This window comes from Pyrus communis, chromosome 10 (assembly GCF_041283825.1).
Source record: "Pyrus communis isolate YQ-2024b chromosome 10, ASM4128382v1, whole genome shotgun sequence".
NCBI lineage: Eukaryota > Viridiplantae > Streptophyta > Magnoliopsida > Rosales > Rosaceae > Pyrus > Pyrus communis.
In genome coordinates, this window is record NC_142574.1 from 26,066,935 (window position 1) to 26,082,763 (window position 15,829).

Consider the following 15,829-nt stretch of genomic DNA (forward strand, 5'->3'; position numbering starts at 1 on the left):
AACAATATATATGTTATAAACAAAGAAGAAGCATGATTTAATGGAGAGGTGGTCCGTGTATGTCTACTTTTGTTGATTAACAAAGTTATTTATATTTACAAGAAGCCAATGACAACCAAAAGGTCAACGAAAGTATCCTTGTCCCTTTTTCCAAAATGTGAACCTCTGATGAATTTTCACGTTGCTTTGTGGCATGATATGATCGAGGTCTTTGCATTTTTATTTCTCTTGAATGCATCATTTATAGACACCAAACAACTAAGTGTATGCGCGCGAGAGAGAGAGAAATAGAAAGAAAGATCCACTTATTATGTTTGCACAATCTTTTAAGATTATTTTTAATTTATGGGATAAAGTTTAAAATATAAGTTTTAAAATCCCCTCAAATCATATCTAATCATTGGGCTAAAATAAGTCATGGAGAAAAAATATATCTTTGGACTAAATTTTTCTAGGAATTAAGCCTAACTTAAATTATTCTAGACCCACCAAACTGTCATATTTCAAACTTTTTTTTTTGTTTTTTTACTTATAATCCAACGGCTGTGATCAAATGAAATCAAATCTAACAGTAAAAAAAGAAAGATTTGACGGCCCAAAATTAAAAAAATTATTTAAATCAAATTTCACTTAAAACTGTATAAATACCTATGTATATGTATGATTTTAAATTACTTATCGGAATTTAAATATATATATATTTTTTTTAACAAAGTATGTTCATAAAAACAAATTAAGATAATCTACATAAATTTTATTTTCAAAAAATTACCGGAAAAAAAAAGCTAAAATCATTATTTAATAATTTCAGGCTAAAATTTTAAGCCATAACCATTGGAGAAGAAAAGTAGTTATGAGTTATGGCTTAAAATTTTTTGGCTTACATTTTTACCACAGATGGTGTTTTGGGGTATGTTCAGTTTCAGGTCTACGCCGTCGTCGGTACCGTGTACAAAGCCAGGGGTCAAGTCGTTCTTGGAGAATGATGGGGAACTATGCCCGTACCATGTCATGGAAGCAGCAATATCTGGCCAACACCCACTGGTTGCAGTGGACTAAGACTAGTGACTCGACTCAGGGATCATCATTGTCATCATCACCTGTTTGATCCGAGACCATTACTACCCCATTAAAATTGGTTACTGTGTTCATTTCATATTACATCATTTTATATCATTTCAAGTACATTATATCTAATTCTTTTGAAATAAAATAAAAAAGGTGATGGCTACTCGTTAATTATCTTTACGATTTACTACTACCATACTTTCTCTTTACAAAAAAAAAAAAAAAAAAAAAAAAAAACACTTAAATAATTGATCATGCGCGTCTACATTTACTATGTTTCTTATTTTTAATGAAGACGAGAAATTCGAACTTAGAATACCATCCAACATTTGATTAGATGTAATTTCCATTATCCTTGTATAGCTACTTATTGGCTATGAGCACTTCAATTGACATTTGGGAAAATGTCATTTTCTAGAAAGTAAACTGAGAGTTTTTTTTTCCTCCCTTTGTCAAAATCCTTATAATTGAACCTTTTTACATGCGAAAAAATCATGTAGTTTTATGGGCCTTGATTTTCACATACTTTGTTTAACTTCTTACACATCCTTTTAATTTATAATCATCAAATTAAATAAATTTAACAAAAATAATAAACAAAATTAAACGAAAATAATAAACAAAATTAAACAAGTGAGAAGATGAAAAGTTGCGTGTTTATCGTTGCATTCAAAACATTTGCTTAGTTATCATTGCTCATGATGATTCTTCAATTGAATTTGGGACTGGTTTTTTCTACATCATTTTATATCATTTCAAGTACATTACATCTAATTATTTGGAAATAAAAAAAGGTGATAGTTACTTGTTAATTATCTTTAGGATTTATTGCTACCATACTTTCTTTTTACAAAAAAAAAGGCGCTCAAATCTTTAATCTTTAATATTAGAAAGCCAGAATGAGAGTTTGGTGTCTCAAAGCTTTACTAAAAAATTTTGGACTAAAAAGCCCCCCAAACAAAAAAAATCAAAACTGACAGAAAAAATACATATAAAAACCCCAAGGGTAATTCTGTAAGAAACATAAATTTATATTTCATTTTATTAGGAAAAAAAAAGAGATAAAAAAGGGTACGTGACCAACTCCACTCCTCCTCCATTTCGGAGAGAGATGGACTAATATTTCATAGAAATATTGTTAAAAAAAAACCAGAAACTTAAAATTTGTTTTATTGAAAAAAAAAAAAAAAAAAAGAAGAAAGAAAGAGGGAACGTGCTGAACCCCTCAAATGTGGAAACTGGAAAAACTGATAATTAAAATAAATAAATAAATCATGACAATTATCCTCTAAAAAAAAAAAAAAAGCATGACAAGTATCCTCTAAAAATTAACAGTTATGAAGAGAAGAGACATCGTTTTAAGAAAGAAATAGTAAAAAATAAAGTAAAAAAAGACGACATGGTGAATAACTGCTCTCCATTTTAGGAGAGAGAGATATTAAAAAGAAAAATTAAAATTTGTTATATTGAAAAAAGAAAAAAAAAGAAACAAATAAAACAACAGAAACGGAACTTCTCCTCCATTTTAAGAGAAAATATTAATCTAACAAAATTATATTAAAAAAAATATCTAAGAATTTTATATTAAACAAAAATAACGTAATTGCTCCCAATTTTAGGATAGATATTTGTTTTATTGGAAAAAAAAAGAAAAAAAAAAGAACATGAACGTATCTCCTCCATTTTAGGAGGAGATATTAATATCTAACAAAATTATAACGTGGGAGAAAATGGGTAGAGGTTGTCGTCAGTTTAAAAAAAAAAACGGTGAAGTTCTCCCACTACCAAGCAGTAACTCCCCAATTCCCACGTATATTCCCATTTTTTCCGTTGTGGCTACAATATTATTATACGTACTCCCCATCTCCTCCAATTATGTGGCTGAATCTTATACTCCCCATTTTTTTGCTCTGCCTTCTTCACATGCGATGCTATTTGAATTAATTTGGTGAGATTCTTGACTCAAAAGGCTTTTGCCAACCATTCATATCCATCTTTTGTGAAATCTTGGTGCTTTTTATTTCAATTTTCCTATTCTTACTTTCTCCTTTTTGTTATAGGGTCAAGACAATTCTATTAGGGTCCAAAGTTCAAAGGTTTAAGTAACTTTGGGTAAATCTCAATTTAAATTTACCTTTTCGATTTTTAGGTGTTTTTTACGATTTATCTTTTAGGTGATGAATTTGATGCACTCTACTGCAGCTTTGAGGACGTATATATGAGTTTGTATTTAGTATTTCTAAGTCAATTTTAGTTTTTTTCACTTCTTCCTTTGAAATCTTCATTGTGCGCTTTTTAAATTTTGGTCAGATTATGAGTTTCAATTTTGATTATCTTAATGTGCTATACGTGTGCTATGGTAATTAAAAAAATTATTTGTTTTCATTCTCAGGATATCGACAAGAATACCCACAAAAAATGAAGAAGGAACTATCTATTGATAAGATCCCAAACATACATGTCTCTATTTTTACACCTGGGTGAGAGATATTTGTCGGAGTAAAAACTATTGATCTAAGCCAACTGTTTCTCAAAGAGTGGAAAAAGAAAAGCATGAGCAGTATGTATTCTAAATTCTTTATTAAATTTGTTACAAGAAATTCTAACATTATATATATACCTTCAATGTATAGATGGCGCATGAAAAAGGTTATAGAAGAATTAAAACCTTCAACAACTCCTCACATCATACGTATTTGGAATAAAGTCCAACAAATTAGGTACAACACTATTTCTTACCTATTTATTTTTAATGGCATTCTCTATATGAGTTTCATGTGAAAATGCATGCGAAGATTAACATTAAGGAATAAAACACAAACATTAATAATTGAAGCCAAAAAAGTATAACATATATGCGTTTGTACATGCATGCACACAACATATGAAATTGTCAGGTAAAATGTCCACGATCTTGCCAGTATACATGTTTGAAAACCGAACGTATATCTTCCACCAGGTCATCACTACATTATCTTTAAAGGTTGATTGGCTTCAATCTCAATTAAGAATTATCGCTAACTGGAGTAAAAGTATTGCCATGAGAAAAATGTCAAAGTAAAAGGTATTTAGGTTAAAATATTAAATTGCTTATAATCTTTATATTTGGGATTGTGCATTATAGTTAGACTTCTTATCTTATCATCATTGCTTGCAGATTAACCATGAAAATCTAAAGCATCAAGTGCAAGTAAATGGGTGGCAAACATGGCTTTGATTTCACACATAGACGCTATGTTTGCATATGTACATGTTGTCTATATTTTGCTTTGCTAGCATATAGCTTTCACTGAAAACTTATGAATCTGAAAATTTTGATTTAAGGACATTAAATGTTATTAGCATGTATCTAGAAATGAAATTACATGCCATATTTTCATATTTTTTTAATAGTTTCTATTTTCCCATTTTATCTTCGTTGTTGTTTTAAAGGAAAAATAGTAAAAATTGTAAGAGAGATTACTCACATATGTGCAAATTGGATGAAATATATGTTGCTCAATTTATAAAATAATCACTTAAGAAATATTAGAATATCTAAAACAACACATCTTTGGGGCGCGTAGCACCCGTGATGTAAAAAAGCCTCTCGCACACGTGCAGAAAGACTAGTAATTGATTATGCACGTCTACATTTACTGTGTTTCTTATTTTTAATGAAAGCGAGAAATTTGAACTTAAATTACCGTTCAACATTTGATTAGATGTAATTTCCATTATCCTAGTAAAGCTAGTTATTGGCTATCAGCACTTCAATTGACATTTGGGAAAATGTCATTTTCTAGAAAGTGAACTGAGATTTTTTTTTTTTTTTGGCTATGAGCACTTCAATTGACATTTGGGAAAATGTCATTTTCTGGAAAGTAAACTGAGAATTTTTTTTGCTCCCTTTCTCAAAATCCTTATAATTGAACATTTTTACCTGCGAAAAAATCATGTAGTTTTATGGGCGTTGATTTTCACACATTCTGTTTAACTTTTTACGCATCATCTTAATTTATGATCATCAGATTAAATAAATCTTAACGAAAATAATAAATAAAATTAAACAAATGAGAAGATAGAAAAGGTGCGTGTTTATCGTTGCATTCAAAACATCTCATTATTCATGATTTTTCGATTGAATTTGGGACTGGTTTTCAGTTTTCTACATCATTTTATATCATTTCAAGTACATTACATCTAATTCTTTTGAAATAAAAAAAAAGGTGATAGTTACTCGTCAATTATCTTTACGATTTACTGCTACCATACTTTCTCTTTACAAGAAAAAAACACTTAAATAATTGATTATGTGCGTCAATATTTACTGTGTTTCTTATTTTTAATGAAAGTCGTAGATTCGAACTTAGAATACCGTCCAACATTTGATTAGATGTAATTTCCATTATCCTAATAAAGCTAGTTATTGGCTATGAGCACTTCAATTGACATTTGGGAAAATGTCATTTTCTAGAAAGTAAACTGAGAATTTTTTTTGCTCCCTTTGTCAAAATCCTTATAACTGAACATTTTTACATGCCAAAAAACCATGTAATTTTATGGACGTTGATTTTCATGCACCTTGTTTTACTTCTTATACATCCTTTTAATTTATGATCATTAGATTAAATAAATCTAACAAAAATAATAAACAAAATTAAACAAGTGAGAAGATAAAAAAAAAGTGTGTGTTTATCGTTGCATTCAAAACATTTGCTTAGTTCTCATTGCTCGTAATTCTTCAATTGAATTTGGGACTTGTTTTCTGTTTTCTACATCATTTTATATCATTTCAAGTACATTACATCTAATTATTTTGAAATAAAAAAAGGTGATAGTTACTCGTTAATTATCTTTATGATTTACTGCTACAAAAAAAAAAAAAGCACTTAAATAATTGATTATGCGCGTTTATATTTACTGTGTTTCTTATTTTTAATGAAAGCAAGAAATTCGAACTTAGAATACCGGCCAACATTTGATTAGATGTAATTTCCATTATCCTAGTGAAGCTAGTTATTGGCTATGAGCACTTAAATTGACATTTGGAAAAATGTCATTTTCTAGAAAGTAAACTGAGAATATTTTTTTTGCTCCCCTTGTCAAAATCCTTAAAATTGAACATTTTTACATGCGAAAAAATCATGTAGTTTTGTGGATGTTGATTTTCACACTCTATTTAACTTCTTACACATCTTCTTAATTTAAGATTATCAAATTAAATAAATCAAATGAAAATAAGAAACAAAATTAAACCAATGAGAAGATAGAAAAAATGCGTGTTTATCATTGCATTCACCTAATCTTGTTGAAGCCCAGCCCGGCCCATTGACAAGACCCATTAGTAGAGCAGGAGAATGAGGGATGGAATTTGCCAATGCGTGTAAATTCCAGTCATCTCAAATGCCAAGAAACTTATGCAGGATTTCAACTGCCATTTAGTTTTGAAAGTGGCGATGGGTTTGCAAGTTCTCCAAGTGGCGCCACCGCCACCACTCACTTCCTCCTCCTCATCTTCTTGTCGGGTCCAGACCCTCCCACTCTGGCTCAACCAACGCAACTGCCACTGCCGCCGCTCGCGGCCTCAGCTTGCTCTTCCGCCCCGCCACTCGTACAAAAGAACCGCACTCTCGCTCCTCGGTAGGAAAGATAGGAAATTGCAAGCTTCTTCATCATCTTCTTCAACTACCCAACAAGACCAGGATGATGAAGAAGAATATGAAGACGACGAAGGAGATGAAGAAGATGAATCGGACCCTGACCCGGAAGACCTCGAATACGTTGCCCAAATCAAAAGGGTATCTTGCTTTCTTCCATTCTTTTATGGGTTTTTTTTTTCATTTCAGTAATCCACTCAGTGTTATCGTTGGTTAGGTTTTGGAGCTTCTCCGGAAGAACAGAGACATGATTTTCAGCGAGGTGTGGTGTAATTCAGTCAACCCATTTCTCCATTTGCTTTAAAGTTCAGAAGTTTGAGTCTTGATCGAGTTTGGGTTGGTGTGCAATGTGATAGGTTAAGCTCACTGTTATGATTGAGGACCTGCGAGAAGTTGAGCGCAGGAGGCTCCTCGGAATTGAAGATCCTGATGCCCCTACTAGGGAGGAATTGGCCGATGTTCTTGAGGAAGTAAGCCCTTCATTTTAATTCCCTTGCTACAGTATGCTATGTTAGGCGAATTTCGATGATGTGATTCGTGAAACAGTGAATTTAGCATGTATTTCCATTGTTTAGGTGGTATCATACCTTCACACAATGAATTCATGAATGCAAAGTAGCTAGCAACATCAATTGAAGGATCTTCAATTGGTTTGACAAGCACAAACTGCAACCTTTTAGCTAGGTAGTTGATCATTATAATAGAACAACCTCTAGTAGATGCATTTCTTCCATTACTGTTAGATGTCAGCCACGAAAATTTGCAGAAAACCGACTGATGTTGACCATTAACTAGATATGCATCTTTACTAACTCCAAAGCACGCATGTCGTAGGAGAAAATCTCTCCATCCTCACTGGTTTGCGCAAGTCATGAAATTTATAATCCTTGATCCTTAGATGCACCCCAGCTACAGAGTGTTGGAACTTCCGAGTTTGATCATTCACATAGATGGACTCTGATTTGATATGCTTCTTTACAGATGCTACTTTTGCTTCTCCATAGGTGACCCTCTCTTTATGCTAGACAAAATGATTTGTGCAGTAACCCTTCGGAAATTCCTATGATTATTTACATAGGTGATACTTTGGAAATTCCTTCTTCACTGGATATGCTTCTTTATGATTTGCAGAGTGTCCTGAATCTGATTAATTTGTACGTTATGTCATTACAACTCTTTGCTTCGATACTTATACCCTTCTCAAATCATGAGAGTGGAAAAAATTTCTCTAGCATCTGTAAATTGGTAATAATTGGAAAAAGTTATTCTATTTATTGTGACACTAATTTATGATTCTGTCATTTAGGTGAATGAAGGAAAAATCCCAAAAAATCGACTTGCTCTTAAACTGCTGGCAGCGGAAATGAATCAATGGCCTAATCTAGAGGTATTAATGTAATTCAAGTATAAAATGATCGATTTTAGAGATGATTATTTATGTGTAAACGGAAAAAGAACATGAAGCTCTACCAAAGGATACTAGGATAAAGAGCCAAGCTCTGAATTACAATTAAATAGTTTGTAAATCCAGTTTTGGTGTCTCAAATTTTGGTGGTCAGAAATTTTGTTCTATTTCATCCTTTATTTTCCGGTTTTGAAAGCATATGTAACAAACAATACCACAGATTTTTCACCCTTATCTATGTTTCTAACTAAAACTGGATATCAATTTGCTAATCTGTTCCTATGTTTTGTTTATGGTACAGGTTCAGATTACACCAGCGAAGAAAAAGCCTGGTAAGTCCCTATATGCAAGAGTGACAGACACTGGTATTGATCTTCAAGAGGCTGCAAAGAGACTGAAGATTGATTGGGATACGGCTGCTGAGATTGATGATGGTGATCTTAAAGATGAAAATGAAGTGCCTTCGGTTTTGGTTTGTTTCCTTGGCTTTCTTGTGACAAAATGATGTTATCATGTTCCTGCTGTCATATATGCACTGGTTTAGCTAATCCTCGGGTTCCTAATACGTGGTTTCTTATCTTGCAGGGCTATGGCGCGCTGTACTTAGTCACGGCTTTCCCCGTCATTATTGGTGTATCAGTGGTATTAATTTTGTTTTACAATTCGCTCCAGTAGAAATCTTGTCTCGCTGTCATACTTCACTGTAAAGATATCTTATTCCTTGCAATATACCGAATATCGTTCTGATCTTCACATGAGTTTTGTTCATCTAAATGCTAGTTAGAAATATCAAATATCATGTATGAATCTTGCATATGGTTTTATGCAAGCACATCAGATCTTATCGTTTAGTTTTATTTTATTCTAGTTAACCACTTAAACCGTTGCAAGTCAACTCTTCCATGAAGATTTACATTATTAAAAGCAAGTTATCATATGGATTAGCAGCTAAACTATTCTTATTACACTATTAAATTTTGCTGACCCTTGTTTATATGGAGCAATTAGAGAACATGGATATCACTACTTGGTTTGGATTAGTGGAGAATATGCTGCTCACGTCTAGGTTCTCATAAGTCTGTTTTCCCTCCCCTTAAGTAGTCCAAATCCCAGACTTGATCCTCACGACTTCTGCTTTTCTCTACCATGGATTATCCGTTTTCGGGCGAAATGAGTGACTATTTTACTCTTGGAGACCTAGAAAAGCAGATTTCTGTAGATCCAATATCACTGAAAGAATCTTATAGAGAGGTGAGTGCTGCCCCAGTAGCGGTGGTGCCTGATGTTGCTGCTCCAAAGCTGAATGCACTTGACCAACTACCGCCCCTGTTGCCGCCCTCAAAGCCCAAGTTCTTAAGCTTCAGCCTCCCAAACTCAGCAACCTCATCGCCGCGAGTGAAGAAGAAATGGAAAGAAGAAAGCCAAGCGTCTCCCCGGCTGGAGAATCTGAGCCACCTGCAGCAGGAAATTGAGTTCCGGCGGACCAAGTCATGTGGTCAACGAGCACTTGCCCCATCAGATAACTTTGATCTCTGGTTGTTCAAACCGAATGCCGCTGATAAAGTCACCACGTATTACAGCGGCCTCTCCAGAGCTAGGTCCAACAGAGGTACTGATAAAAATGGCAAGAATAGGGACCCACATGATGATGGATTCACGTGTGGGGCCCTGTGCTTGTTCATTCCTGGCTTTGGTGGCAAGGCAAAGCCAGTGAGAGCAAGAAGGGTAGAGCCTGATGAATTGGGAAATGTCATATCCAGGACAGTTTCCTTGGAAAAGTTTGAATGTGGCTCATGGGCTTCAGCTATGATAAATGAGCAGGAAGATGACACCACCGGTCACTACTTTGATCTGCCATTGGAGCTGATACGGAGCAGCATCAACGAGGCAGATTCGCCAATTTCAACGTCTTTTGTGTTTGGCACGGATCGAAAGGGTGCCCTGAAGAACGGATCAACAAGAGCACAAGGCCGGAAATCGCACGGCTCGTCACGCCACGTTCGGTTTTCTACATCATCAGATGCTACATCACCAACTGCTTGCGTTACGCCTCGCTTGCGCAAAGCAAGGGATGATTTCAAAGCTTTCTTAGAAGCAGAGAGTACATAACTTACTCTGCTTTTTGGTATATTGAGTGTATTTGCTAATTTTCAAAATAATGCTAGTAGATTGTAGTTATAGTCCTTCAACTATTACTCCGATTATCACTTTTGTCTCTGAATTAAGCAATTCATATAGTCTGTTTGTTTTTCTATCTAAATTTAGGGGTCTTGTGTCATCAAAACTTGGAGCTGTTGTTCTTGAACTATATGGTGTGAGTAGGCCTTTTTGCACTTAAAATGGTAGAAACTGACAGGTTTTGATGGTATGATAAAAAAATTGGGTAATAGTTTAAGGACTATAGCTACAATTTACTCGGAAAAAATGCAGACATGGAAGCCGGCTATGTTGTTATGGCTATGGGCGTTCTCTAGTCTACTAAACCCAAAAGACAATTTCCAATTTCCCAAGGGAATGGCCCCAACAGACAAAGATTGTGTCCCTCTTGCTACTCAAGACCTTTGCTTGAGCCCTTGGCAACTGGACACTACAAGGTTTTCCCCGACCTGTTGGCAATTTTTTTTCATCGTGTTGTATTCAAGTTAATTCAGTTTGAGTTCATACCAAGTAGACAAATCAAGTCTAACTCGAACTATTATAGGATGGTACTCTATAACCCTACATATTTGCCATTTTTCTTTGTGTTGTGAGCCATTCGAAAAGGTGAATTGTCATGATAAAATCACCGGCTGGTCCTATTTTTAAAGGAAAAAAGAAAAAAAAAACAGAAGAGGATGATACTCTACAACCCTACATATTTGCCAATTTTCTTTGTGGTGTGGGTGGTTTTTGGATGATTGTTACGGTTATAATGTGTCACGTAAGTTGGATAAAAAAGTTGGGACAAGCAACATTTTGTTAATTGTGCGTAGATTTTGTTGAGTGACATGATTCTAACCTACTCTGCTTGTTAATTGTACGTAATCCATCCCTCTACTCTTATGTGCAGCATTTGGGCGACTGTCTCAAGCACTTTTCTTACCCATAAAAAAACCTTGGGCCTAACTACAAATAATTTCAAAAAGTTTTCCACATTCTTACTCAAGAGTGTGAAAGTAAAATTTATTTATGTGGTTCAAAAAAGTTTCAACCAAGAGCTTCAACAAAAATTTTAAAAAGCCTTCCACATTTTTCTTAAGAGTGTGGAAGCAAAATCTATTTATGTGGTTAAAAAAAAGCTTCAACCGAAAGCTTCAACAAAAAATTCAAAAAGTCTTCCACGCTCTTGCTCAAGAGTGTAGAGCAAGAGTGTAGAAGCAAAATCTAATTATGTGGTTCAAAAAAGCTTCACCTACAAAGTTTCAACCAAAAAGGCTTCACCTATAAAGTTTCAACCAAAAAGCTTCACCTACAAAGCTTCAATAAAAAAGCTTCACCTACAAAGTTTCAACAAAAAACCTTCACCTACAAAACTTCAACCAAAAAGACTTCATCTATAAAGCTTCAACCAAAAAGGCTTCACCTATAAAGCTTTAACCAAAAAACTTCACCTACAAAGCTTCAACCAAAAAACCTTCACCTATAAAGCTTCAACTAAAAAGGCTTCACCTATAAAGCTTCAAGCAAAAAGTTTCACCTACAAAGTTTCAACAAAAAAGCTTCACCTACAAAACTTCAACCAAAAAGACTTCATCTATAAAGCTTCAACCAAAAAGACTTCACCTATAAAGCTTTAACCAAAAAACTTCACCTACAAAGCTTCAACCAAAAAACCTTCACCTAGAAAGCTTCAACCAAAAAGGCTTCACCTATAAAGCTTTAAGTAAAAAGTTTCACCTACAAAGCTTCAACAAAAAAGTTTCACCTACAAAGTTTCAACAAAAAAGCTTCACCTACAAAATTTCAACAAAAAAGCTTCACCTACAAAGCTTCAACCAAAAAGCTTCATCTACAAAGCTTCAACCACTCAAGCTATATTCCCAAAGGAAAAAGCTTCATCTACAAAGCTTCAACCACTTAAGCTATGTGTCCAAAGAAAAAAGCTTTAACCATTCAAGAATATCAAGCTACCTCCTTCGGCTATCCTCTTCGCTTGGAAACTTGGGGGACTCCCATTATATGCTACTACACTTCGGTACTCAGAAGTTTCATGATTATTCAGTGACTTGGATTTTTCAAGTCCCTAATCGAGAAACTTTCCTCACTCGGGAACTTAAGGGAGCACTGTTTGTACCATACTTGACCAGTCCCGAAACTCCCAGGCACCGGTCAACTTCATACATTCAAGGATCCACTGAGGGGTTTATTCTGAGGCACCCTTGCCGAAGCACAAGAGTTTCCTTCCAACTAGGAGGCCAATCACAACACGTCACATGTCAACTTTAGAATAAAGTTCATAGAGTCCCACATCGACTGCGGACAAAAGCTGGAGACTCTCCTCAATTATAAAAGAAGATCATTCTCCTACAATGAATCCCTAATGTCATTATTGTACTTAAACTAGTCATTAGTACCCACTAATGATGATTATGTTTGAACCGATGTATTTGTGTAAACCTTTCACTATTAATGATAAATCCTCTACTTCGTGGACGTAGCCAAACTTAGGGTGAACCACGTACATCTTGTGTTTGCTTCCCTATCTCTATCTCTTTACATATTATCCTCACTTGTGACCAGAGCAACCGAGCGAAAGTGACAAACTTGACACTTTACGTTGTTCCAAAGTCTTCACTGATTTTGTGCATCAACACACATATTGTTAACTCTAAAAATTACAAAAGTCTACGTGGCGCACATGCCAAGTAATTATGAGTTAACTACGTCTTTCTTGTGAAGCGGGCATGCTAAATCGCAGCTGAGCTCGATTGGGCAAGTAGAATTGACGTGGTGGTAGTGTCGAATGCGCTTGCTGACTTCTGTACTTGAGCGAAAGAACACATTTCAACCTAGGGGTCTAAAACTTGACAACAAGGTTGCGTAGTTCATTGCAAAGTTCTAGATCTCCTGCACCAGGTTCGGTTGCCTCAACTATATTAATATAAGTGCGTCCTGAAAGTAATCAATCATAAAACATTTCACTTCGATGGGAAGCTAATAAAATGACCTCTTTCGGCACAGGAATTGAATATTCTCCGCCGGCTGAGACTTTGATAGATAATCAACTGAACTATAAGTAATGTTGTTCCACCGAATTGAAGGTACTTCCAGAGCGATTAGTTCTACAGGACTAGTGATGGTCCAACGAACTGAATATGTTGCCGATTGCCAACCCCAATGATGTTCCAACGAACTGAATAGTGTTGATGGAATAGTTATGATAATTAGTTTTTCTCAAGGTTGATGGATGGTTTCACGTAAATTAAGTGAGGACTTTCGTATAAACCGTTTGAGTTGTTTGTTGTTTAGAGCTTTGCATTTACAGGACTAAAATCCCCGAAGTCCTCTGTCTGTATGAACTGACGCACATGCGTGTCCATCACCTTGACATACCATGCTTCTTTCAAATACCATTTTGCTTTTTAAATATGAGAGAGAATCCTTGCCGAATCCTCTTTGTGAGGATCCCGGAGATTCTCCAATCACATCATTTCATTGTACATCGTGCGGCCAGTTTTTTGTCTATACTATTTCTATTTCATTTTAAATAAAAAAAAATTACAATGATTTTTGACCGCACGATGTACTATAAACAGATGTGATTTGAGAATATCCGGAATCCTCACAAAGAGAATCCGGCAAGGATCCTCACTATTTAAATACCACCTGCGAGACTTACTTTTCCTCACATAAAAGTCCATAGGCTAAGGCCTACCTTCAGATTCTTCACCACCATCCTAACCAGACCACGTGCTAAGACTCCCAATCCAACTATATCATAATCTCATGTTGCTCCAATCCACACATCCACATGGTAACAATCTCGAGTTACTTTGGACTGAATTGTTTGCTCCCATATTGAAGATATACCTTGCATCCCATTTATATTGTTGAAAATGTCAAAGTAATTCCGATACTCTTAATAGATAATTATTATGATTAAAAATTCACAATATTATCTATTAACAATAACCGAACATTAACTTAACATGTTTTTCTATTCATCGGCATAAAATTCTACTCATTCAACAACATCGATTGCACGGACCGAGGGTGTAATATTAGCTCCACATACCTACAAATCCTAGACCCTGGTAAATTTCATGGTCACATATCAATGCTGCATGCTTCTGAATAAACATTGGCTTGGTAAAGTAATAGTCCGTGTTCAATTCGTGCTACGTAATTTTTTTTCTCAGTTAGCGTAGCTGCATTGGTTTAATTACAGTTGAAGCCTAACAGGCCAACAGAAATGGAAAACTAGACATGGGTTTGGTACGTACACCATTTCAATTCCACCATGTGTTCATCTGATGTGTGACCCCCCGCCCTTTTGACCATTTCTAATATATAAGGTAGGTATAGTCTGAAGCTGGACCAGGAATTCGTTATATCTTCCCATATACAGAAAACGTATTAGAAATTCATGATATTGCTCAGAAGATTTTCACTACAAAAATAATGGGTATTAGGGATAGCAGTTTTTCAGGCTCTCTCTCGAGAATCGAACTTTAATCATCCGTCACCTGTCACTATCAAGGTAGGGAACTATCTTATCATCAAAAATTGATAGGAAAGATATTTAAATGATACATCATCATCACGAAGGTTGTGAGATCCATCGACTTATCGTGAATCGTTAGAGCAATGGGCAGAGCTTGCACCTTAAATCTAATAAATGCATCCCTTCCAAAAGTTGGGGTTTGTTGCACATATTAACTCTAGAATTATTATGGTTATCCGAGTAGCAAATACCATCAAACAAACTATAACTGATTTAACGAGTCATTTGCAATTTTACAGTTTGAATAAGTTAGGGATGGAAATATAGATTCAAGACCGCGTAGTGGCATCATTTGGTCAACAAAAAAACCTTGGTGATTATTTTTGGTATTAATTAACGTTACAAGATATTATGATTGCGTAACTCACAAGTCACAACATCTAATTGTTGTTGTTGTTGTTTCTTGTTTAAGAATCCGTGATTAATAAATATATTAACGGTGGTTAATACATCACGAAAGTTGAAAGCGAAGCCGGCAGAGCCAGCTGCTCTACAACACAGAAACATCAACCGTTGCTTCCTCATGGGCCTCATATTTGCAAATTGCACGGGGAGACCGACAACACTCTCAAATAATTCAAATACTACACTCTATACACCAAAAATTGTCAATAAAATACTAATATGTTCTTATATACAACAACACAATTAGCAGGAATGATCAGTTTTTCACACTGGTTGCAGAATTGATCAGTTTCTAGTAACGACAATATACTTTTTATATATTAATGACTCAACGATGACGTAACAATCACTCAACAATAATATTATAATCACATAATAAATACTGATCATTTCTACAACTAAATGTCAAAAACTGATTCTTTTTACTAATTGCCCAAAAATTAATATATTCAACCCAAAAGTACACATGCAATCAGCCCGAAAACTAGTTATTGAAGTCGGATTTGGATCCTCTCCTGAGTCCAAGGAGATGATCCTCCTGACCAAGAACTGTGGACCGTTAGATTTTCATCTAATGACTATAATTATTATAACTCTAAAGAAACCCTT

General features: G+C 34.8%; 2 protein-coding genes across 2 annotated transcripts; both read left to right on the plus strand.

Annotated features, from left to right (window-relative positions):
• Positions 1-6,429: 6,429 nt before the first annotated feature.
• Positions 6,430-8,865, plus strand: LOC137729312 (ycf3-interacting protein 1, chloroplastic). The gene is made up of 6 exons (XM_068468224.2): positions 6,430-6,848; positions 6,925-6,969; positions 7,064-7,177; positions 8,014-8,094; positions 8,414-8,584; positions 8,698-8,865. The coding sequence occupies exons 1-6, from the start codon at positions 6,468-6,470 to the stop codon at positions 8,785-8,787; spliced, it is 882 nt and encodes a 293-aa protein (XP_068324325.2). The 5' UTR covers positions 6,430-6,467; the 3' UTR covers positions 8,788-8,865.
• Positions 8,866-9,018: 153 nt separating this feature from the next.
• Positions 9,019-10,372, plus strand: LOC137729311 (uncharacterized). The gene has a single exon (XM_068468222.2). It carries the CDS (start codon positions 9,259-9,261, stop codon positions 10,219-10,221), a length of 963 nt encoding a protein of 320 aa, XP_068324323.2. The 5' UTR covers positions 9,019-9,258; the 3' UTR covers positions 10,222-10,372.
• Positions 10,373-15,829: the final 5,457 nt, after the last annotated feature.